At 33.8% G+C, this 24,619-nt stretch overlaps 1 protein-coding gene across 1 annotated transcript in view; it reads left to right on the top strand.

Moving 5' to 3' along the window:
* LOC143206967 (uncharacterized) overlaps nucleotides 1–24,619 on the top strand; it is a 354,807-nt gene that overhangs the window by 82,996 nt on the left and 247,192 nt on the right. The window contains exon 3 of the mRNA XM_076419876.1: nucleotides 17,101–17,231. Within this exon, the coding sequence (XP_076275991.1) occupies nucleotides 17,101–17,231 (131 nt within the window). The remainder of the gene's footprint in view (nucleotides 1–17,100; nucleotides 17,232–24,619) is intronic.

Raw genomic sequence — 24,619 nt, 5'->3', positions numbered from 1 at the left:
ATCACGCTTTCAAAATTATGGTTGCGGCTGAACTTCCCATCAGAGCTGCAACTGTGTATGTGACATACATTTTACAACAGGTGACTGTTTTCATGAAAGAGGATTACATTTTTTCTTAAAAGTTGTTCAATTTCACGTTGAGCAAATATTCGTAGTGAAAGTTTCATTCGGTTTTACCTGATCGCAAACTACACCTTGTTGATTCAACCATATTTACAGCAAGATATTATGACCATAATATTCCGTTTCGGTGTCTATTGGGATGACTCTCCATGACTTTTTAAGCTTTATACTGTTGTTATAAATCTATTTTTATTGGTAGTCACAACACGATGTAGCAAAAATAGTTGCTTTTGAATTATATAAAGAAATAATACTTGTGCGTGTTGTAATATTATTTTATATAGTCTATAAAAATCCTAAACACTTGTATCATTCATTCTCTTATCGGTAGTTGAAGCTTAATCCTCGTAATAATTGTTGAGGTTGCCTAGTGATAAATTATTCGGAAGGTTAACTTAAATACATCTCACATAAGCAAGATTATCTTATAATGAATGTGTTAGTCGAATCTATAGCTTCAAGTAGATTAGTACAATTAAAGACAAAATAAATCAGTCAATTTTCGTCTTAAATGCATTGTTCTAGTATTCGAATGGGGTATATATTATCAGTAAAATTTCTTTAGTTGAGAGACCGGTTTCCTCTCTCTCTCTCTCTCTCTCTCTCTCTCTCTCTCTCTCTATATATATATATATATATATATATATATATATATATATATATATATATATATATATATATATATATATATATATATATATATATATAATATATATATATATAATATATACCATTTAACTTCACATCACATGCAATATGTTTAGGAGTTCCGCAAGATAGTGTACTGGGTCTAGTACTCTGTACTGACACTCTGTCTGACTGTACATTCTGTGTTCTGTACATAGCTGATCTACCTACAACAATATAATACTATAATACCATACAGCAAACATATTAAGTATGTTGGGAGAGACTTGAAGAGAAAATAATAGAACTCGAATTAATGTATAAAAAATTTATTAGTTATTTGGAGGAAAGGTATAAGCTATTTCTAAAACTTATATAGACATATGGAATTCATTTGTAGATAAAAGTATACTATTGTAGATGTACCTAGATACTATAGAATCAATTATTATACCGAGACCTTCGGATTCCAACTGTCATAGAGCAAATTAAGAAATTTGCAACAAGACATGAGGAAAAACTTCGATGTTAACGTCGAGGTGCTGCATCTCTTGGATAACACTGAACTAGGACACTGACTCAAGAAAACCAAACCTTGTGATCTGATATAATTGTGTAGTGAAGTGCACTAAATAGTAAAAACACTGAAAAGTGATACTAACTTTATTTTATTTTATTAGGGACTGAATAAGGACCATGGAATCTTCATAGATAATGATGTCCAACGATAATAATAATGTACTAATAATTAGATAAATAAATAATTAAATTTATGCTTTCTTGCTTCCTTGGGAAGGTATCTTTAAAAGTATATTCAATTTTTTTTTAAAAGATTTCAACAACAATTTTAATGATAGAATAAAGAGGAAATACCAGTGACAGGTTGTGGATTTAGTGTAAATGGTGCAAATACCTCTTTAGATTGCAGCCTTGAATTCACAAATAATCGTTAAAATTAATAGCATACCTTGCTGATGCAGCCGAATTAGCCTCCCCTCCATTTCAAATAATCAGAACGTAAATTTTAATAAGTTAAAATAAGCCCCTCGGCTTTATTATTTCTGAATTAAATCGAAATATGCATCGTCGAGATATTTTACCGCCGACTTTAACCTCCCACCACCACCCCATTCGTCCCTAATTTGGCTCGACCAATTTGAAACAGAAACGCCCATTTCATTCCTTAATGTCATATTTTATTTTGGCGATCTTATTCTCAATTTCATAGAAAATTGCATTTCTCAGCTCGGTATTTATTACGTAGCGGAAGCTGGGGGGAGGGGGCGGCGCGTCGGGAGGTATGTCGGGGAAGGAAGGAGAGGTGGGAACGATGTGGCGTATATTCGCGTTTAAATGTCGGATTTATTGAGGCAGTTGGGAGGCGGGCGAGGGGACAACACGAGTCCGTGAGAGGTGGGCGAGTGGGGTGATCGAGGGGAAAGTTTCAAAAATGGATCCTGGGTTAAAGTGGCGCACGTAGATCTGTACGCTCGCGAAATTTTATGGTGGCGGTCACGGTCAGCTTAGAAGATGGAGGCAGACGATTTACGGTGTACCGCTGCAGGTTTATCATCGTGGTATATATATTAAGGTAATGTTGCCCAAAAGAAAATCCAACGGACGGGAATTTCCGCTCAGCTCAAGAAACGTATTTTCAAACATAAATTCAACTAACGGTGTTTAATATTTATGGTATAATATGATACATACACTAGCAATAGTTTTATTTAGCAGCTAGAAGAAATACTGTGCGCTTTCAATAAGGTAATGTACAAATTATTTTGTCAATTATACTCTCTTTGTTTCCATTTTACTGCAGATCTGATATCATTTCTTATATTATCATGTTGGTGATATGAACTACCAAACTATTCAACAATTAAAAAGAAACCCATTGGAAATAATAATTAACAAACAAACCGAAAATACACAAATCTTTCAAACCCTAAAATACGATTTCCTTCATATACATTATTTTAATTTTATATTCACCTTTAGTTGTTTTCACTCTCCTTACTTTGTCTTCGTAATGAAATATATCAGCATTAGATCATAAACTACATCACAAATATTTTGTAGGAATGTTCGTCTGGTCGGTCGGAATATGTGCCTGTCGATGCGATTGTTTGTCCGGACACTCACTACTATTTTGCGGGAAGAATTCGTACAGGAACTGAAAGCATTGGTTGAGAGGATATTAGGTTAGGTAAAGGAAGTAAGGTAGCGCTGTGGAAGTAGTACTTTTACAATTGAGTAGAGAAAAGAAAAGAGAGCGAGGCGTCGTCGTTGTGGTCTTTTATAGCTGGGGACCGCATGGTACCAATCCACCAGCGTTTCCAACCTTTGAACTTGCTGTAGGTGAATGTGTGGTGTTCTAAAGGGTTGTAGCGGGCACTACATCACTGGCTGGAGTTTCCGTGGAACGTACCTCTATGTGGTGCAGGATTCGGAGTGCACCCACAATAACGCAATGAATCGCACAGGACTGCTTATGAGATAGTAATCCCAACCTGAGGAGTTTTACGGGATCAGCTGCCATCGAACTTGTAGCAGGACGTCGTTCGTACTAGGATGTTCTGATTTGTTTGAGGGTACCTATAGGTGTGGCGTGGTGTGGTGTGGTGCGTTTCGTGATGCAAGGGTGTTCATGTGTTGATGTTATTCATGATGGGCTTATGTGGTCTTCGTCCATCGCGTTAGTCTCGTGAGATAACATCGATCAAGTGATGTTGATGGGTTTCGTTCTTCGTACTATCCTTCCATGCACGTGTCGAGCACCTGTCGAGTAGCTTATGTTGAGCTGGTTTACCTGTTAGGCACTTCGATCGATGTCGATGCGATTGTTTGTCCGACCACTCACTACTATTTTGTAGAAGGAATTCGTAATGAGAACTGAAAACACTGGTTAAATAAAAACTTGTTGGGAGAACTGACAGGATATTAGGTTAGGTAAATGAAGTACGGTAGCGCTGTGGAAATGGTACTGTTACAAGGGGGAAGAGAAAAGAAAAGAATGCGAGACGTTGTCGTGATGATCTTTTATGGCCGGGAACCGCTACTGGACATCTACCAATCTACCAGCGTTGCCAACGTTCGAACTTCCTGTAGGTTAAGGCATGGTGGTCTAAAGGGTCGTAGCGGTCGCTACAGGTTCATTAACTTCAGTAACTTTCTGAGTCACTATTAAAGTCAATTACTAAATTGATAATTTCCACTTCTTCAGGATTCCACCATTTGTCAACTTCTTCTGTGTGTCTTAGGGAGTTCATCCAGATTAAAAGTGTTATTGTAGACTATGGTACTTTCTGCATATCCAAACAGTTTCTGCTTGTAGGTCTTTCTCGACCTGCATATCCTTTCTGTTATTATGCAATGATAGGAAAGCATAATATTTGTTCAGGTCTATTGGTAAAAAAGAAAATTATATTTAATACATATAATTTATATTTACCGAACAATTTGGAATGGTTTACTTTTTAACATGGTACCTTCAAAACCAAATTCATATTTTGCGAGCCAATCCTTTATTGCCTTTGTCGATCAACTATTGGTATCTTTATGCTGTGATGCGTTTCTGAATTATGTCTTCAACTCTGCACTATTTATCCTATCTTAAACGAATTACATCATTTCCAGTACGATCGTGGGTAGAATCATCTAGAATCTGTCTTAAGCATCGCATTTGAAAGACTTCAAGCTTACAAGTCTCAGCCATACAGAAGTGTTGGCAAGATAATAGTTCAAAAGAATGATATCAATATTTCCTCTTTTCCATAGCATCATCTTAGATAAACAAAAGTTTCTGTAGCTTGACCCACTCCATTCATTACTTTATCAGTAGATTTTGCACACTTTTTCTTCTATATTACTGATCTCAAGTACCTAAATTTCTACACTTGCTTTTACTGGATCCCGTTGAGATATACAATAACAGGCGACCCGTCGAATACTTGTGAATACTTTATTATTTTCTTAATTCATCTCTTAATAACGAATGTTAAAAGCCGCAATATCCGTATCAGCAAATATAACGGTACTGTCATAGAATACTATATCGGTCAAGGAGTTTATAGTATCATGTTGAGCGCCATCTCTGTACTTAAAAGCTTTACAGAAGATTGAAAAGCACGAACATTTTTTATACATGAACCTGATTGGGTCTAAATTCCGTCTGCTCTTGTCGGATGATCCCCTCGCGAGCTCTTTCAAGTATCGTTTATATGATCTTCGTAAACAGCTTTCCGACAATTGGGACTTATAAAACCGACACTATAAGAATAATTTTAATTTAATTAACCTTTCTTTACTTTTATGCTAACGGTACTTTTTACGATCGCCTAATTTGTGTTGCAGCACGTAAAGCCATTGAAGCAATGTTTCCGCATCGGTCTTCATCTTTTCTCATGTCAGTTGGTCAACTCCAGCGGTCTTAGCACATTTTGATGATTTTATTGCTATTCAAAATCCGTCCATTGTTGGTTCGTTATCAGAGATTCAAGTTTCTAGAGCCTGAAGCCGAGCCTGTTTAAAGCCTGAAATAGATATGACCTGCACGAATGTCGTCAGATGGGTTGTTCGAGACCCTCATCGTGTGATTTTGAAAAGGTTTCTCCCGCTCCGGTTTAGAATGACGGCATGAGAACAGATGGGAGCAATAGGATGGAGGAATTAATTTCAAGTTAGCTATCATGATATGGAATAGTATAATACAACACAAGAGGAACGGATACCACAGGAAGTGTATATAAATGGAATAAGTGAAATGGGTAGAGCACAAACTTGTGGTAAAATATAATAATAACTGACATCCTGTCTGACATTTTCGTCAATTTTAGTATATGTTCTGTGTATATAATGTACAAGTCTTGTTGTATTGTCACTGATCAGAATCATCAAAGACATCAGTCTCATCATATCAGCCAGTTTAGTTTGAATGGTCGGATAGGAAAAGGGGAGCGAAAGTCAGCTTTGATTGTGCCCAATAAGTATGAATTGGTTCGCAGGGTTTAACGATGCATAGTCTGTGATGTAGGTTTCAATGATGGGAAGAAGGTTTGTATGTGTGCAGAAATGTACGTTGGCTAGACGTACATAACAGATCATCTTATAGTTATTTGCTATGGGGAAGCGAACGATGACGTGGGATGGAGTTCTGAAGATTACAAAAGGTTAAATGGTCAATATAGATCTCCATATGGGTGTTACCCAGGTTATTCTTAATTACGATGCTGTTGGTTCTGTCAAAGGCATACCGACCATCTAAAGATAAGGCTAAGAATCCAGTGAGGATATATTTCTGATATAGTTTTCAAAACCAATTAAATAATTGATGATTGAGCAACAACAGAACCTGATTAAACGATTGAGAATCATGCGTTTAAAATCTTTGCATCAGTGGTTGGTAAGGGCAATAGAGAAATAGCTGGAGGAAATAGCGTAGTAAACATTAAATCCGAATATAAACAATAATAAACATAACACCTTAAAATGATATCGAAATTTTACTTTGCCCTGACTAACAAATGGTAGCTAATTTTACTAACTACCTAACCAAAATTAAAATGTTTTACATACATATTCTGTGAGCTCTATGTTGTTGCGTGTTAAATTTTCGTTCCCCATATGCCATCAAGCTGTAGATGTTGATAAGTTCAAATTAGATCATTATCTCTTATTTTAATTATATAATCACCTTACTTGTTTCCACTCCCATCACATTGTCTTCATAAATATCAGCATTGCATGGTAACTCACATCCCATATGTTTTATTCAGTCACTTTCTCAGTCACTATTCAAGTCAATAACTAAACTGTCAATTTCAACTTGTTTACGATTCTACCATTTTTCAACCTCTTTTTGTGTGTGCTTTATGGAGTTCACCCAGATTAAAGGATGTGCTATTGTAGACAATGCCGCATATCCAAACTTATGTCTACGTATGTCTTTCTCGACCTGCATGTCCATGGTATTAATTATTTGCCACATTCTATGTGCAGTAATAGGCAGACGTAATACTTGTGGTCATATATTTCAGATTTATTTAAAAAAACATTTTATATAAAACACTTTTAATTTATACTTACTGAGAATAATTGGAAGTAGTTAACTTTTTAATATGGTATCTAGTCTTAGTTTATGTTTTGCAAGCTATTCTTTTATTGCCTTTATCGATCTACCTTTGGTGATCTTTCCCAGCAGTATGTTATTGTGCATTGTCAATAAAAATTACTGATAGTTTTTCCAAATTTTTAACAGCCGATTTATAACACAGAGCAAAACATTATATAGTTAATTTCTTTATTGTTGTCTTCTTTGGGCTTGAAAAAAATACTAACCCCGCTCCAGGAATAAAACCATTCCCATTTTCAACATGAATAACAATTTGCATTGAATTAGTAAAAATTATTATGACCAACAAAATCTAATCAAATGTTATTCTAACTTTTGCCTCTTTACATCAACTTTTGTTGTCTTTACACTCTTTTTATTAGCGTATTGTCAAGAACGGCACAATATAGCACAATAAGGCACTAGATACATAAATTGAAACAACAGTTATTCCTTAAATTTGTTATATGCTTGTATTTTATGCTTTATATTGTATATTTATAAAATTGTATTCTTTAAGAGCATTGTCTGAAAGTTCTATTATACCTCTTCGTGGGTTATATTTACATTCTATTTTTTAAATTATTTTTTCCTAATAGTGTATGAAGGGATGCAAGTCATCCATCAAAGAGCGGCATATCTCTAAGCTTTTATAGATACTTCCCAGAAAAAAGAAGGTTCCCAGAAAAAAGAAAAAAGAAACATTCAATTATTTCAGATATCTAAGTGCAGCTGCAAATTGCTAAAATACATTTCCAATAAAATTCGAGCACATAATATTGAATAGTATTTTCATTAGCTCGTTCCTATTCGAAGCAACTGATTAGTAACCAAATCTGCTTCTGATTCTGACTATTTAGCAGCTTCGGCATTTTAAATTAGAGTAATCACATATATTATTATTATAATTTATCAAAACAAGCAAATTAGCGTTTTATAACGGTTTATAACTTCATTATTATTGTCATTAAAGTTTTAAAATTTCTGACAGATTTGTGACAGCCATGCGAATTCACATCATTCTATCACTCTTAAGTGAGAATATAATGAGCAGCAAAAACGATGTTTCAGTTTAAAACGAATTTACAAACTGCGATATGCATTACATCTGATAATGCGATGACGTGAGTTTACTGTTATATTGAATAGATATTCCAATAACAGATATATTTTATGCAAAAATGATCTTGTATAAACTAACGAATTAAGGTAGCATACAAATACAATCGGTGGAGAAACTTGCAGGCTTCAACGTGATAAAGACATCTTTATCTTTTCACTTTTGAAGACTTTTTGAAAAATTTCAAGAAAATTGGTGGGGGCAGATTTTACACAATTTGGGTTTACAGTTATCTATCTCTGATCAATCGATGTTATTTCTCACGAAGTTGCTTGCCGTTTATCATTAATTTAACATGACAATTGAAAAGTTCCTGGTCTACCATAGTAAAACATATTTTTTTGGCAAAATTAGCTTTTTTATTCAACATAAGTCCATTCAAGGGTGATACACTGATTATAGGGACCTTCCAACTTTTCCATACCATTTTTATAGTACGATTTGTCCTCTGCTTCAAAATAAGCCCCAGTTTGGGTGATCGCCTCTTCATTCGACGAAAATATCTTCCCAGCGAGCATTATTTTGGGATCTGAGAACAGAAAATAGTCGCTGGGGGACAGATCTGGGGAATACGATGGCTGAGGAAGCAATTCAAAGCTCAATTCATGGATGATGGATTCATGTCTTGGTGAAGCAGCACTTTCTTTTTCTTCAAATGCGGCCGTTTGTCGGCGAAAACGCGCCAATAACGCTATCCTTTTTCAAGGTAAATGAAACTTATTTCATGCGCACCCCAAATTACAGACGCCATAACCGTGCCAGCCGACTGTTACGCTTCCCCACGCTTTGGGGCGGGTCCATCGTGTGCAGTCCACTCGGTTGACTATCGATTGGACTTCGGATTGAAATAGTGAAGCCCTGTTTCATCCATTGCCACATATCGACGCAAAAACTCGGTTTTATTACGCTTGATCATTTTCAAACTCTGCTCCGAATCATCAACTCGTGCGGCACCCACTTTGCACAGACCTTTCTCATACCGAAATATTCGCGAATGATGTGATGTACATATTCAGTTGATATCTTTGGAGTGGCTGCTATTTTAGTCAATTTCAATTTACGGTCATTCAAAATCATTTTGTGAATTTTTTAATATTTTTGTCGGTAACAACTTCTTTTGGGTGTCCACTACTTTCACCGTCTTCGGTACTCATTTCACCACGTCTAAACTTAGCATACCAATCATTGATGGCTGATTTTCCTGGGACAGTGTCCGGAAAATCGGCACCAAGCCAAGTTTTTTCTTCAACTGTACTTTTTCCTTTCAAAAAGTAATATTTTATCAACACGCGAAATTCCTTTTTATAAATAAATATTTTTTCACAATAACAAAAGTTGCTTCACTCAAAATGCTATAATTCACAAACTAATGATCTGGCAGCTGTCAATTTCATACACGCATCATGTGAGGGTTAGAGCTAACTAAAAAACAGATGAATTTAATTCAAGTAGCTCTATCTATGTGTCAGGCCGGGGACTTTTTATTGAACTGTTAAGCTGATCCTATTTTAACGAGATGCTGTACTCTGGAATACAACTTCCCGATGGTTGCAAATACTTGGAAATAACTGTCTAGGCGCATTTGAGTTGTATCCTTATTCAGTAGATATTTCTACGAATAATTACACGTTACCTAAGATAACGTTGCCACCAAGAAAATAACAAATTTATTCATTTACAGACATTTCTTTTCTTTTTATTTTAAATACAGTCTTTCGATTGAATAAAATATGTAAAATATAAGCCATATCCACCAATAAGGTATAAAATGAATTATATTGCACCCAACTCTTCAAATTTTACCAAAGGATCAAAAGATTTGGACGTTTCAATTTATTTAGATTTGCATTTATTTCCGTATATGCCGCCCACAAAGATACGATATGTACACTATAAAATGTTCACTAAATCACATTACGCCCTCGCAAAAAACAAATTCGTTTTCGTTGTTACCATCTGCGAAATCTCTTTTTCTCCTCGCATCTTCTCGTCCTGCAGCGTTTTTTTTAATAGGGTTCGGTTGGAAATAATAAAAGTGGTAAAATGGTGGTACGGATAATAACTAACAGAAGATTGCAATTGACATTGAACATATCAACATAAATTAACTTTTTAATTAGACTATATAAGGCAACACTAAGTTGTGGCATTAAATTAATATTTATATTTGATACTAATAAAATTAAATATATTTAAAGACATTAAATACAGATAAATAGATATAAACGCAGAAAAAAGAGGATAAGAATCATTAATTTGGTGTAGCAATTAAAACATTAGAAATAGAAAATTACTCAAAGTTAATTTCTCCTTATGTATCGCACAAAAAAGAAACTCTATAAAGATACCAATTTCATTGAAGGTAATTAACATGAATAACTTGCCGGATTAACGTATAATATCTGAGAGGCCGATCTTTGCTGAGACCATTCGAAGGTTTTAATTTTTTTACAACTTACTAAACTACTCTTTGTGTTTTATGTGTTATATGTAAAATATACCAAAGAAAAATATAAACATAACTAACCAAGAAAAACCTAATTATACCCCTACAGCTGCGATAAGGAATCAGAAACTGTCATTAGAATGGACTACCATATCTCCTGGAGAGGGCCCACCAAAGACCTTAAATCAATAACAGCTAAGAATCTTAATATCATCAAGTACTTATCCTGTAGAAAACTGAGCATCCATCAATATTCGACATTAAGTAACTATAAAGCTATAATCAGATCCAAATTAGGTTATGGCTGCTCGTTATATTCTGCATCCACTACGAAATATGTTTACTGCCGACCGGAACATCCTACCAATTATGGAGGTTATGTTGTCGGAAAATAATTACAAGAACTCCGAAACAAAATAGATAAAAGACTGAACCAAAATAATGGGAACCTGGAAAAAGACATACTAAATGTACCAAAGGAAAATACATATATAACTAACCAAGAAAACCCAAATAATACTTCTATAGCTGCGATAAGGACAAAACATAGGAGTAGAATAAAACTCCAGGAAGGTAACGATTGGCAAATATTACAACTTATCCTTGAAATTATTAAAATGGAGCATACATTTTTAATTACCGGTCGAAAAATTAAAAGAAATGCTAAAAAAGCTCATTGAAAGATTAAATTTCTTCAGAACTTTACATGAATACTCTAGTTAAAGTCATAACATGACATCCAAATGCATTGTTCAACTATCAGCAAAAGCTTCAAGTAATAATATATTAAACTCAAACTTAGAGGCTAATAAAACATATTACACAAATGACCCACAACACGCAGCGAAAGAAATAAGTGTTGTAATAATAAAGAAAGGAAATTACATTCGATCGATATTGAAACAACCAAGGGTAGATAATTTTTCGGCTATTCAGGCATATGGTTGTGAAACTGTTTTAACACATAAGCCCACATATTGGCCAAAACATCCAGATAAGATCGCAGACTTGCTGTTTCTTCTACACCATTAGAAGAAATTTAAATAATTATATACAAACTGAAGAAAATTTGGAATTAAATTCATACTATTCACCAATTGTGCTAACTTTAAGTGAATACATCATATTAAAACCAAGTCATTCCTGTCCGGTTAAACTGATTGAATGAGTTTTATAATAACACTAGAAGAATAATCAATTTGCGAGACGATAGATATAAACTGAATAATTGGAATTTGAGGTGGAGAAACTGATGAAGCACATTCAGCACTCAGCGTTAAAAATTATTCCAGAAATTAGAGGAAAACGAAATAATAATAATTTAGTATTAGAAAAAAAGAACGAGGAAGAAATGGTAATACTCCAGGGCTCAGCAAAATAAAACTAATTTGAATAATATCACATTCTAAGTGAGATATGAAATTAAAAAATGAAATTATGACATCATCAGTAAATTTCTGTGTGGAATGGGTAATAATACTAGTGCTATATAGAATGTAGTATAGTGTTGTACAGTGTAGTATTCGTTGTGGAGAACTACCAGAAACCTAAAAGAGCTGATCATGCAAATACCTCCGATAAAAAGTGAGACTCCCATCCTCAAGTGCCAGAGATAATAATGGGTAAGACTACAAGATTTGCAGAATACCTCGAGGGTATGCGTCAACCCCATACAGTGGATGACGCTAAATCATTACATTGTGGTAGTGGACATGACAGAATGAAAATTACATAGGTCACTCCTAAGTTAAAAAAGAAATTAAAAATAATACTTGTGGCAAAAAGGCTCCTGGTTTTGACCTTATTACCGAGAAAATATTAAAAGAACTTCCAAGAAAAGCACTAATTAAGATTATCAATCTGATCATAATTGCTTCATTCAGATTTCAATATGTACCATAACTGTAGAAGGTGGCTGAAGCAATTATGATTGTTAATCCGGGAAAGCCCCTTCATGAAACAGCGGCATGCCGGTCAATATCACTATTGTCGATAATATCCTAATTATTTAGAATGTTCTGTTGAAAAGGCTAAAACCAATCATTGACGAAAAGCATCTTATTCCGGACCACCAATATAGTTTCCGAAAATAAGAATCAATGATTGATATGTTTCACAGAATCACCAACATCATAAAAAACCAGTAGAAGAAAATAACATTTCTTATGCAGTACGTTTAGATCTTGCTCAAGCTTTCGCTAAAGTTTGGGATGTAGATTTAAAGTGTAAGATTAAAATGCTTGTTGCTGTACCAATATTCTAAAATCAATCATATATAACTGATTGTTACTTCAGAGCTAAACAAGATGCTTATTCTAAATTGGGGAAAATACAAACAGGTGTGCAAGAGGAGACTGAACTGGGATCAGGCCTTTATCTGTATCGGATGTATCTGTTGTATTTGCCTTCATTCAGTGAAAATGCTGTTACTGCATTTGCAGAAGGCACCGTAATCGTCGCCCTTGGAGATAACAACACTTACAAGTTACAAACAGCTATTGCCGAAATACAATGCTATATAGAAATATGAATCAAAATAAATCAGTGCTTACTTGACCTGAAAAAGAACCAACCATAAGCCAATATATAACAGGTCTTTTGAAAATTCCCCGAACTGACCCATAAATGGCGCTACTAGAATTAAATCCATATGGTTTTTTAGTTAGCCCCAACACTTAAAAGATGCGTCTATAAATTTGACAGCTGTCGGATCATTATTTTGTGAATTATAGCATTTTGACTGAAGCAAGTTTTGTTATTGTGAAAGGAAATGGGTAAAATTTCGCGTGTTGCTATTGTAAGGGAAAAATATAGTTGAAGCAAAAATTTGGCTTAATGCCGAGTTTCCGGACACTGCCCCAGCAAATTAAACAATCAGGGAGTGGTATAGTTTAGACGTGGTGAAATGAGCACCGAAGACGATGAACGCAGTGGACGCTCAAAAGAGGTTGTTACCAACGAAAACATTTAAAAATCCACAACATGACTTTGAATGACCGTAAATTGAAATTGAATGAAATAGTAGACACCCTAGATATATCAACTGGGCGTGTACATCATATCAGTCACGAATATTTGGGTATGAGAAAGCTCTGGGCAAACCTTTTGACCAAAAACAACCGCGATTTGATGATTCGGAGGAGTGTTTGAAGATGATCAAGCGTAATAAACCTAAGTTTCGATATGTGACATGGCTCCATCATTTCACTCCGAAGTTCAATCGACAGTAATCCGAGTGAACTGCACATGATGAACCCCTTTCAAAGCTGGGAAAACGCAACAGTCAGCTGGCAAGTTTATGACGTATTCTGTATACCGCCGCATTTGAAGGAAAAGGAAGTACTGCTTCACCAAGACAATGTGAACAAGTCAGTGAAAACGATGGCAAAAATCCATGAATTGGCTTCGAATTACTTCCTCATCCTCCGTATTCCCCAGATCTGACTCCTAGCGACTATTTCCCGCTCTCAGATCTGAAAAGAATGCTCGTTGGGAATAAATTTTCGTCGAATGAAGAGGTGATCGCCGAAACTGAGCCTATTTTGAAGCAAAGGACAAATCGTACTACAAAAATGTTATCGTTATAATCAGTGTATCACTCTTGAAGTTAATTATGCTGAATAAAAAAAATAATTTTACCAAAAAATGTGTTTTACTATGATGGGCCGGGGATTTTTGAGAATTGTTCTGTTATACTGGTCATTGTGTAAATAGTCAGCCTGTCAGTGTACAGTAAGCTTTTACTTTGCCAACAAGTTCTGATATCAGTGTGGACTTATAGTGTAGAGTAGTGTTCAACTCTCGCATTGTTCTAGCTAAAGAACAAGTTCTAGCCAAAGCACACAATATGCATAAGTTTTTGAAGGAAACTGTCCATAATGTTAACAAGGATTATGTCCCACAATAGGAATAGAGGTTTCATCAACACATTAATTACACACATTAAAAAAAGCGACAGATCCTAAGCACATAATGTCCTCCGTTGAATATGTATATTGTAACTTCAGAACCGTATCAAATTAGGATAAAAAAAGTTTTGACATGTACGCTGCGAGTCCTCCCCCCTCGAAAGTTTTTATGCAGTGTTCGCCAACTACCAGACGACTTGGTATCAATTTGCTAAAAATATTGATAAATGTGTTCTGAATATAAACTAACATAACAACTTTCGTCTAATGTTTCAGCGAAAAAATTAGTCAAGCTTCTGATATAATTGTTACATATCCACTGTGCTCGCTTCGTAAGCTTTTAGGTATTTCTAAGTTGGCGCTTCACTTAGTTATGAAGAGAATATTTCTTTTCCATCCTTAGAAAATTCAATTATCGCTATCTTTCAAGGGAAATTATTGTGTTTTAGGTAGAACTTGCGCTGAAACAATATTATAAGATTTTCTTGTATAGAGTTGACTAAAGAGTTTATTAGCCAATACCATTTTTCGCTAGAAGGTTTTACGAATAAACATATTGGACCGTCGCTAATCCAAGAGAGTGATATCAGCGATTAGTACATGGTCCAAAGGTAAATGCAGCTTTTGTTAGAGGAGTCAGTAAGTAACCAATGAAAATATTTGATGGTATTTTGTACTAAAACTTAAACCCGGTGAAATTATAAACTTTATAATATGTTGAAATATGATCATGTTCCCTATGAAATTTATTACACACATCACATAATCAATGTGGTGACTCATATTCATATTTATAATAGATCAGAATCAATGCGCTAATATAGATATAAACATGAGATCAGTCTACAATGTCATCCTAACTACGTCTAATTGTCCACATCAATGCTTATGAGTGAAACATTTTATAATCTATAAATCCCATATCTAACAAATCTAAATTTTTCGAAATCTGGTATAGCAGTCCTGACCTTGAAAGATATCCAAATTTCAAGGAAATGTGACATTTTGTTTTATAGCTGCAGTGCTATTATTTTCAAAAGCATCAATAAAAATAATCGATCAATTATTATTATTTACAAAAATAATATCATTCAAGCGTAAATCTTCCCATTTCTGGCATTCATTTAATTTAACATAAATATTAATTCTTTTGAAGGTTTGGTAGATAGACTCTGAACGACGACGACAAGATTTCTGATGCTCACATTTTGGATTTGTTATCCTTCAGTTTACGAAATTTTAGACCTATTTACATAACTGTTGAAGATGAAAGTAAACTGCTTCCTGAAAGAAAATGCTACTAAATATTGAAAAATGCTTAACTGTCTGACATTTCTGGATGAAGGAAAATCTCCGTTCTTGTAAAGTTCTCACTTCCGAGAAAGGCTCCACGCAATTGGTATGCCAAAGCTACCGTTTGACATGTTCCCCGTATCGCTCGAAGCTCTATAAATAATTTTTTATTGGGGCATGTTGCATTTTCGATGTCTTCATTCACAAACGTAGAGTTAATGTTCGAGGACATGGAACTTATCGTAAATAATCGGAATGTGTTCTGATTTGGTGCACAAAGCATCAATTATTTTTTATTTATATTTGCAGCATATTATCAACTGCGTTAGCAAAAAGCCTAAATTATTACTTGTGGTATAATTACTGTAGCAAATTATATGTATTTAATGTATTTTGCAGTAAATATTTTTCATATAAAGAATGCGCAACAACGAGCTTAATTTTAGAAAGATGAAACGTCCATTGTCTTCTGCGACCAATCCAAATTCTTTTTCATTAATATTTTTGATATAATTAAATTTCATCACTAAATAAGTATCACCCTTGGCATACACAGGAGGCCTAATTTCTCGAAATCTAGTATAGTAGCCCTGACCTTCAAATATATCCAAATTCCAAGGCAGTCTCACTCTCATCACAGCTGCGGAATGACTGCCAATCGAACCTCAACCTGTCTTTATTTCTTGATAATTAATTTGACATCGGTTAAATGAATTAATTCAAAAGATGTTGATCCTTATGAAATTTCTGCAATATCTGCGTCAGTAAAAAATGTGGAAAGGAAATGTGGAAAAAAAGGTTAAAAACTCAAAAAAAAGTAATAATTGTTTTAATTTTATTAAAAGACACTATTTTATTTTATAGAAAATAGTGACAAGTTCATGAACGCAATACAGCACTACACTGAGGGCCCAAATCGATTACAAAATAAGCCAAATCCCTATACGTAAAATCTCATTCGTTACACCATTCAATCATAAAATTGGTGGCCCCATTTTCTTGAATACATAATCCGTAACCTGGGCAGTATAATCGCGCGGTATAACATTTGTTACTACCATCAGAATGTCTGAATAATTTACAAGTGATGCAATAATTTTCCTTTTATTTGTAAGTAAAGTTGGAACATGCTATTAAAGCAACAAAAAATTATTTAATATTTCATATGAATTATAATTGTTATTTTGTAAAGAAAATTACGATATGTATATTATAATATAAACATAACGATGAAGAAAAGAGACTATAAGTATTATACAGAAGCAGTTTTTTGTTCTCTTTATACCAAAATTGTTAAAATTATGTTTGTTACAAAATAAACACTGATTTATTTTACGCTATCGCAAAAAGTAAACCTGCTCTGCCCCGGTTTTTGTTTGTTACCATCTGTGCTCTTTTCTCCTTCTCCTTTTTTATATTTGTCGCATTTTTTCCAGGTTGGCTTTTACATTTCCCTGTTTTTTCTGTGTTTCAGCTTGCAATATTTCATATTACGGCGTCTTGGGACGCACCTATCAGCTGGAAGTGAAAAGACCATCCGAATTTCCCTTCCTTTGTTATCTAAATTTTACCGCAGGTGGCGGTCCCTTTGGAGAATTAATCCAGGTATGTAATTAAAGAAATGATTTATAGGTCTGTTTTTGCCCTTGGGGGATCGTGCGGGACAAAGAAAAAAAACTGAAAAAGAAAAAAGCCTCTCGAGGGGCCTTAATTCGAGTTCGATTGGGCTTCGCTGATGACACCAGGCAATTATCGGAAAGAAATTAGAGAATGGGGAAATATTGTATTTACAAGTTTCTATAGTGCCGAGAATTGTATTTAATTTGATTATGAATACGGGAATAATAATAGAATGGTAATCTAAGGACCGCGAATTAACAGGCAGGGATTTTTATTTGTCGTTATTATTTTAATTATTACTTTTCAGGGTACTATCTATGATTAATCATAACTTTTTCTCATTCTGGCTATAATTAAATCATTTCAAAATGAAATTACTTTTCCTGTATCTTCATAAAAATATAGTATTACTTAACAAATGTTGCGGTATCTATAAGAGAAAGTAATTATGGAAAAAATTTAAACTTCATTTGTTTTTAAATTCAATTATTTTTAATATTTAAAAAAATATACATTACGTTTTATGCTAGTACATGCACGTAATATGAGCATTATGTCACTTTAAAAGCGCATTAATTGAAACAAAAAAGGTACAAATAGATTAATCAAAATATTTTATATTATCATTTTCTAAAACTTTTTCTCATCTTTCCGAAAATATAGAGGAAACGTGTCCTAGCCAAACCATGCTGTATCGAACTGAACAAGAAAAGAACTTCCCATTCGAGCTACAATTATATATTCTTTCACAATTCTGGATTCTTTCATATATTATGGCCGATTGTTAAACTGCAAGATGTTGACTTTCCGTCTGTTACTCGTTACTGTTATTTTCTTTTGCAACAATACGAGGTATTCTTGTTAAATTGACAAGTCATCATTGTTTTATTCAATTTTTATGCCCATAAATTGTCTGCTTCGGTGTCGATTTGAATGGCCCTCCTGGACAAAGATTTGAATCTATGCGCCTAAAATTATTGTACTTTTCATCCTCAGCCACAATATGACACAGAAAACTCTTTTTGTTGATTGGCAAGCAATTAAAGCGCGAGCTTGGAAATATCATTTTCAGTCAGTTTGTGTGGTAGCTCTTTTTTTCAAGATGATCAAGTAGAACCAAACGACCTTTTGCTGATGTCGCTTCGGGTTTTGGGAAAATTGAGTTTTGTGGGTGACAGATACCCTAGGATGACTGGGATTGTCGTATTTGTTTGAGCTACCGAGGGTAATGAATGGGTGGAGATGGAATGATGAAGGGATAACCTCACACTCAGCATGTTCAATTTCATTCACTTTAGATGGTTGTTTGTGTTCTTCATATACCATGGGGTATTGAATAATGCGTGGCATATTTTGGATTGGAACGCTTGGAGTAGGGCAAGTTGTCTCTCGGATACGTACTTATATCTCATACCTGTGCTCCATAGAGGTGGATTGGAGTCATCACTGCCTTTGCAAATAGCGTGCTGAATTTAGACAGGCCATTGGAACCTGCGGTCGAATTGAAAACCGAGGTATGATACCTTTTGGAGCTAGGGGATAGAGACTTTTTCAATTTTAGGCGATATGCACGGAACTCCTTCTACATAGCCCGAGTTTTGCTCAGTTTAATCTGCAGTCGCTAGAATTTGTACCACTCAATAGCTTGATTAAGTTTGGTCTGAAAACTATCACGCATAGCGTTTGTGTTTCTGTAGCTATATTCTTTGCTTCTGGATCTTTCCTATACCCTGTGAACCTTTGAAAATAGTTTATTCATGAAATGCTAAGCTGCTTAAAAGTTTGATTTCTGAAAAGTTAGAGCTCAAGTTTTTTTGAACTAATATTTCTGATTCATTTTAAGTAATTTAAGTAGACTTCCAATTCATTATCTTCAAATTTAACAAAGTTCATTATCATTAACATCAAAATCGCCACAATTAAATCGTTGAAACCAAAATCAGTCATCATCAAGATGATCACTATCATCACCATAATTTTTTGAAAGTGTTGGGTAGCAAATTAAAGTAGCAGGTAGCTGCTTATTAAAGTATTTAGTTAATTTGACTTTTTAATTGATAATAGATAATGTAGTTTGTAATTTTTTTTATTTAAACAATAATTAAACAATAATTCTTATTATAAACAATAAGAAAAATAGTAAGTAAGAAATACATAACTCCGTTTTATTTTATTTTATTAATATCATTTTTAAATTCTTTTACTATTTATTTATTTACATTATTTTATTTATTATGATACAGTGACACATAAAAATTGAAGTACATTAAATTATTTCGTAGATTCTTCAGATGTCGTGGTTGTAATACAGTGTTCGTCCCAAATAGGGTTCTCACATACCGAACATATTTTTCTAGTTTAACGTATCTAGATTTGACAGCATGTTGGTGTTCCTATTAGGTCCACATCTCTCTCGAACAATATTACGCCTCCCAGATTTATATTCACTTGGTGATGTCGCAGCTCACTGAGTACCATATTTTGCTGTCATACCAGACGCCGTCGCTTCTACTTCACTTTCTTCATCCTCGTCCTCTCCATCTTCACTCTCTTTATCTTCATCTTCCTGGTCTTTATCTTCATTATTGAGTGCAATTTCATCATCTATTATGAATAAAATATACAATATATATTATTATAACTATCAACGTACACAAGAGAAATTAGAAATGTTAATTACCTGTATCATCACCATTCGAAGCTGCCGCCTGACTCGGGGGAAAATATTCATCATCACTACTATCCAACACGCAGTCATCATCAGATTCTTTTACTTCGAATGTTTTCTCCAAATTCTTATTACTCTGAGAGCGGGGGACTTATACTCATACATAGCGGAGGGGATAATATACTTGAAAATAAAACAATTAAATCCCGCCTTACCGTCTAAAACTCGATGAATCAGTCATTGTATTTAGATTAAATACAATTTTTTTATTAATATATTATTATATTATATTTTAATATATTAATAATATTAATAATTAATATTAATTTTGTATATTTTCTTTCACTTTCAGTGTATATTTTATAATCTATTCACTACGCTTGTAGAATTTCAACTGAACACGTTTCTTTCTTTTTGTAAGACATGAGAAGGGGAATGGAACATCTCAGCTACCTATACATCGATTGGCTTGGCATTCCGCTATTGTTATTTCTCTGAGGACTATAAACTGTATCCCTAGCTATTTCATATGCCACACAGCCAGTTTACACAGAATTTTTTTTAAATTCAGTACACTAATGACTTGCACATCTGCTTATATAGCTGGGTACCCGAGTACCCGGTCATTGAACGAATGGTGAAAGTTTGGTCACTGACCGGACCGTTAGTTTATTAATATTATAAACAGTATATAAATTAATATTTCATTAACAAAAGCGCAAAAAATTTATGTGCTTGTTATTGCAAAATAAAATAAATAAAAAATAATATATAATTAAATAAATAAAAAATAAATTGTATATGCAAAATTAAACTGTTTATGTTCACGGAACAGTGTCAGCAAAGGCTCGGAGGTATTGGATGTGAAATTTTTGCAGTAATTTATTTCAAATATCGAAATTGACGCCACGTAAGCTACGTCTATTTTTAGAGAAGTAATTACATATTTGAATGATCATTCTATACGTATATAAAACTAAAAACTGATCAGATAGATAATATCTGTAGATTGACCTTATAAGATAACTGATTTTTGGTTTTGCTATTTATTCCAACACACAGCCCCACGTTAGTCTCAAAACAACTGATTCTTAATTGATTCAATAACTGTGTAATACTCAAATACTTCAAAATAAATAAATTTGTCCTTCCATTAAAAATATCTTTATTAATTAGTAATTTATTAAGTATACAATTTTAAAATTAACTTCCTAAAAATAAAATCATTCAAATGTAAACTTTACCTTTTCTGGCATTCATTTAATTTAACAGAAATATTAATTCTTCTGATAGTTTGGTAGATAGACTCTGAAAGACAAGGTTTCCGATGCTGACATTTTGGATTTGTTATCCTTTGTTCACGGAATTTCAGGCTTATTTACATAACAGTTGAAGATGAAAATAAGCTTCATCCGGAAAGAAAATGCGGTTAAATATTGTAAAGCGTTTAATTGTCTGATATTCCGGAATGAAGGAAAAATCACCGTTTCTGTAAAGTTCTTGCTCAAGCAATTGTTATGCCAAAGCTACCGATTGACATATTCCCCGTATCGCTCGAAGCTGTATAAATAATTTTGTATTGGGCATGTTGTATTTTCGACGTCTTCATACACAAACGTAGAGTCAACGTTCGAGACATCGGATGTGTTCTGATTTGTTGCATAAAGCATCAATTCTTTTTTATTTATATTTCAAGCATATTATTAACTGCGTTAGCAAAAAGCCTAAATTATTATTCGTGGTATAATTACTGTAGCAAATTATATATATTTTGGCGTAAATATATTTGGTATAAAGAATTCGCAACAACGAGCTTAATTTTAGAAAGATGAATCCTCCATTGTCTTCTATGACTTTACGTAGTCTCCCAGGTAATATACCACTGCCAGAAGAAAAACGAGTCCCAAGATTCTGATAAAGTAATCGGCGAATTTTGAGCTATGGAACGCAGAGAGATTAAAACAAAAAGACGTAATCTACTTGAAAAGTATTTTATTTTAACGGAAAGAATAAGGTCATTTATATAAATTATACATCTTTTAACGTAAGCACAAGTCTTAACTCGTAAACTGAAAAGGCCTGTTAAATTCACCTGATTAAATAATTAGTGAATCGGGTACTGCTAACAGTGAATATACCGTGTGTTCCCATCTCAAGTTCAAGCCTTCTAGGTCACACAATCAATGTCAGCGGTGACCTATCTGCCACTTTAAACATTTGAGGATCTAGTAGTAAATGTACTTACATGGTAATAGTAGTTCAATAATGTTCATATATATCCAGATTATATTCGTAAGTGTCGGTGGTTCTAAAAGTCCAGCACTTATTGCGTTTTCGTTTTTGAATCATCTAGTTTGCAAATGCGAATTTTTAAACTCTCGAAATTGTTCAAGGTGCTACTAGTCACTAAAATTAAAGTCATCTTTTCAGAATCAAATTTTTCCACTAATACTTACACGTATGATAACACACAACAGCAGCCCTAGAACTCTACATACTGTCGCAAGTTAGTTGTATTTTATTCTTATTGAAATCAGTTGATATTTCGAAAGTCTCCGAAACATAATTTTAGGGCCGAAGCAAGATCAAATTAAAGAAAATTTAAAAGTAATTTATGTCTGAGTTAAATAAAATCATTATAATATTTTGGTATATGTATTCTAATTATGTAATTTAATCGTTTTGACATTTCTCTACATAAAATAACAGTTTACTATATAGTTTTATTGAGTAATTCACTAGAAATAGGCGCTAATCATGGAACGCTCAAAATTTCCTTTACGACATTCGTTACTTACGTTATTTGATTTCAAGAAATCTGTTTAGTCCATCCAAGAAGTCCATAAAACATGTTTAGAAATCAATGGTGATGCTGCACCGTCATATCCCAATCGTAGATGTACGTGATTTTGATGTGAATTACAAAAAAAATGGCCTGAAGGATCAAATATTTTCGAATACCATTAATTTAGAGACGTTTTGATCCAACAACTTTCACACAGCCTAGAAGTTAATAAATTAACCGTTTTTATATGCTTATATGCTATGGGAAAGTTTCATAAGGAAGGAAAATGGCTATCACATGAGTCGGTTCCATTCCGAACCGTTTCAACATCGCTGTTTCATTTCCTGCCATTTTCCCTCCTTATAAAGCTTAACAAGTGAAAATTGAAGATGTTTGGGTATATTGTGAGTGGCGATGAAAAGTGTGTCTACTGTTATAATCTGCCAAAATTCATGACATTGACACTGAAGTGGAATATTCATGGACATAAATTCTTACTGGTGCTGATCAACAAAGTGTAGTCTATTATGAGGTGTTAAAACCAAACGCTAATGTTACTTCAGATATCACGTCAAACCTCAATTGAATGAAATGGGCAATGCATTGTCGCAAAAATATTAGTAATACCGAGTAACAGGTACAAAGTAATCATGTTGCATGACAAAATTCATCGCAAGAGTTGTGATGGATATAGTGCTTGAAGTTTTAGAATATAAGATTTTCAAAGGAATTATCAATGCTCCATGGTTTTTCACAAATAACTGAATTTACAGATAAACTGATAGCCCAAAAATCAAACATTTTGTCTTCCCTGATATTCATAAATATCAACTCAGATCCAGAGAATGTGCTCGTTAGCGAGTTGGTCGATATGGTGAACGTTTAGCACCAAACATCAAAAAACTCTATTCCCAGGCTGCATCGACCTTTTTTCCATCATTGCAGTTCTTTCTTTTCCCCGACACGACACTACCTTGTCGTGTAAAAACTCAAGTTCACAGAATCACGATTAGTTTACTAGATAGATTCCATACGTTATACCCTATAATAGATGCTTCGTTAGTGGGTAGCACATCTCCAAAATTTTAGTTGTAGCAGTAGTGACCTCCAGTCAGTTGTAGGTGTATCTATGCGGTTGGTTTAGTATTATGGCAAACCCAGAGGCAGTTTCACATAACCTGGTCAATTTTGTCACTTCAGGACGAGTCTTCCCGGAAAGCTATGCGTCAGGAATTCTATCGCCTGTGATCCAGTGTACTTGGTAATAATCTAAGCGCGCTCTGATTACCACTATTTGAAATCAAAGAAACTTGGTTTGGCTGACACATGGTTTCGAAATCAATATCATTCTTTGGGCATGCCATGTCTCCATAGCGATGGGAGAAATTTATAGATTGTAACGAATATGTTGGTTAGTATATAAAATATTGTTACAATTTATCTCAATAAATTAATTGTTAAAGTTGAAACATTGCACATGTAAGATAAATGCAAGCACTTACTAGTTACTTTTATTGAAACAATAAATTCAATTTTACGCATTTATAATAAGAAACTGTGATTATAATTAAGCCTTTTAAATGTTGGTAACACATTAACGTTTTTTACTCTTTCCATTCTATGGGTTTAGGAAAAGGGATTTTGTAAACGAGAGGTTTTAATTCTTTTTCTAAGGGTGTTTATTTGAGGCAACAAAGAAGTTAAGCGTTAATAGTTAAATTACAGAAAAGGGTAGGTGCAATGCAATTTAAGGAATAAAAAGGCTTATGTCGCAAATGTGTTTTTATAGCAATTGACTCGGATCCCTTAATTTAAAATAAACTTTAGTTTATCCATTGTCCATTGTTTTTTACTTTTTGTTGTAAATTCTGTTATATATTCGAACATATAATGTGTCTAAAATTTTAATTTGTCTGTATT

The sequence above is a fragment of the Rhynchophorus ferrugineus genome, unplaced genomic scaffold (assembly GCF_030347505.1).
Source record: "Rhynchophorus ferrugineus isolate W39M unplaced genomic scaffold, kcgeb_rfMv2 rfM1, whole genome shotgun sequence".
Taxonomy (NCBI): domain Eukaryota; kingdom Metazoa; phylum Arthropoda; class Insecta; order Coleoptera; family Curculionidae; genus Rhynchophorus; species Rhynchophorus ferrugineus.
Note: the sequence above shows the minus strand (reverse complement) of the source record. Positions and strands in the feature narration are given on the sequence as shown.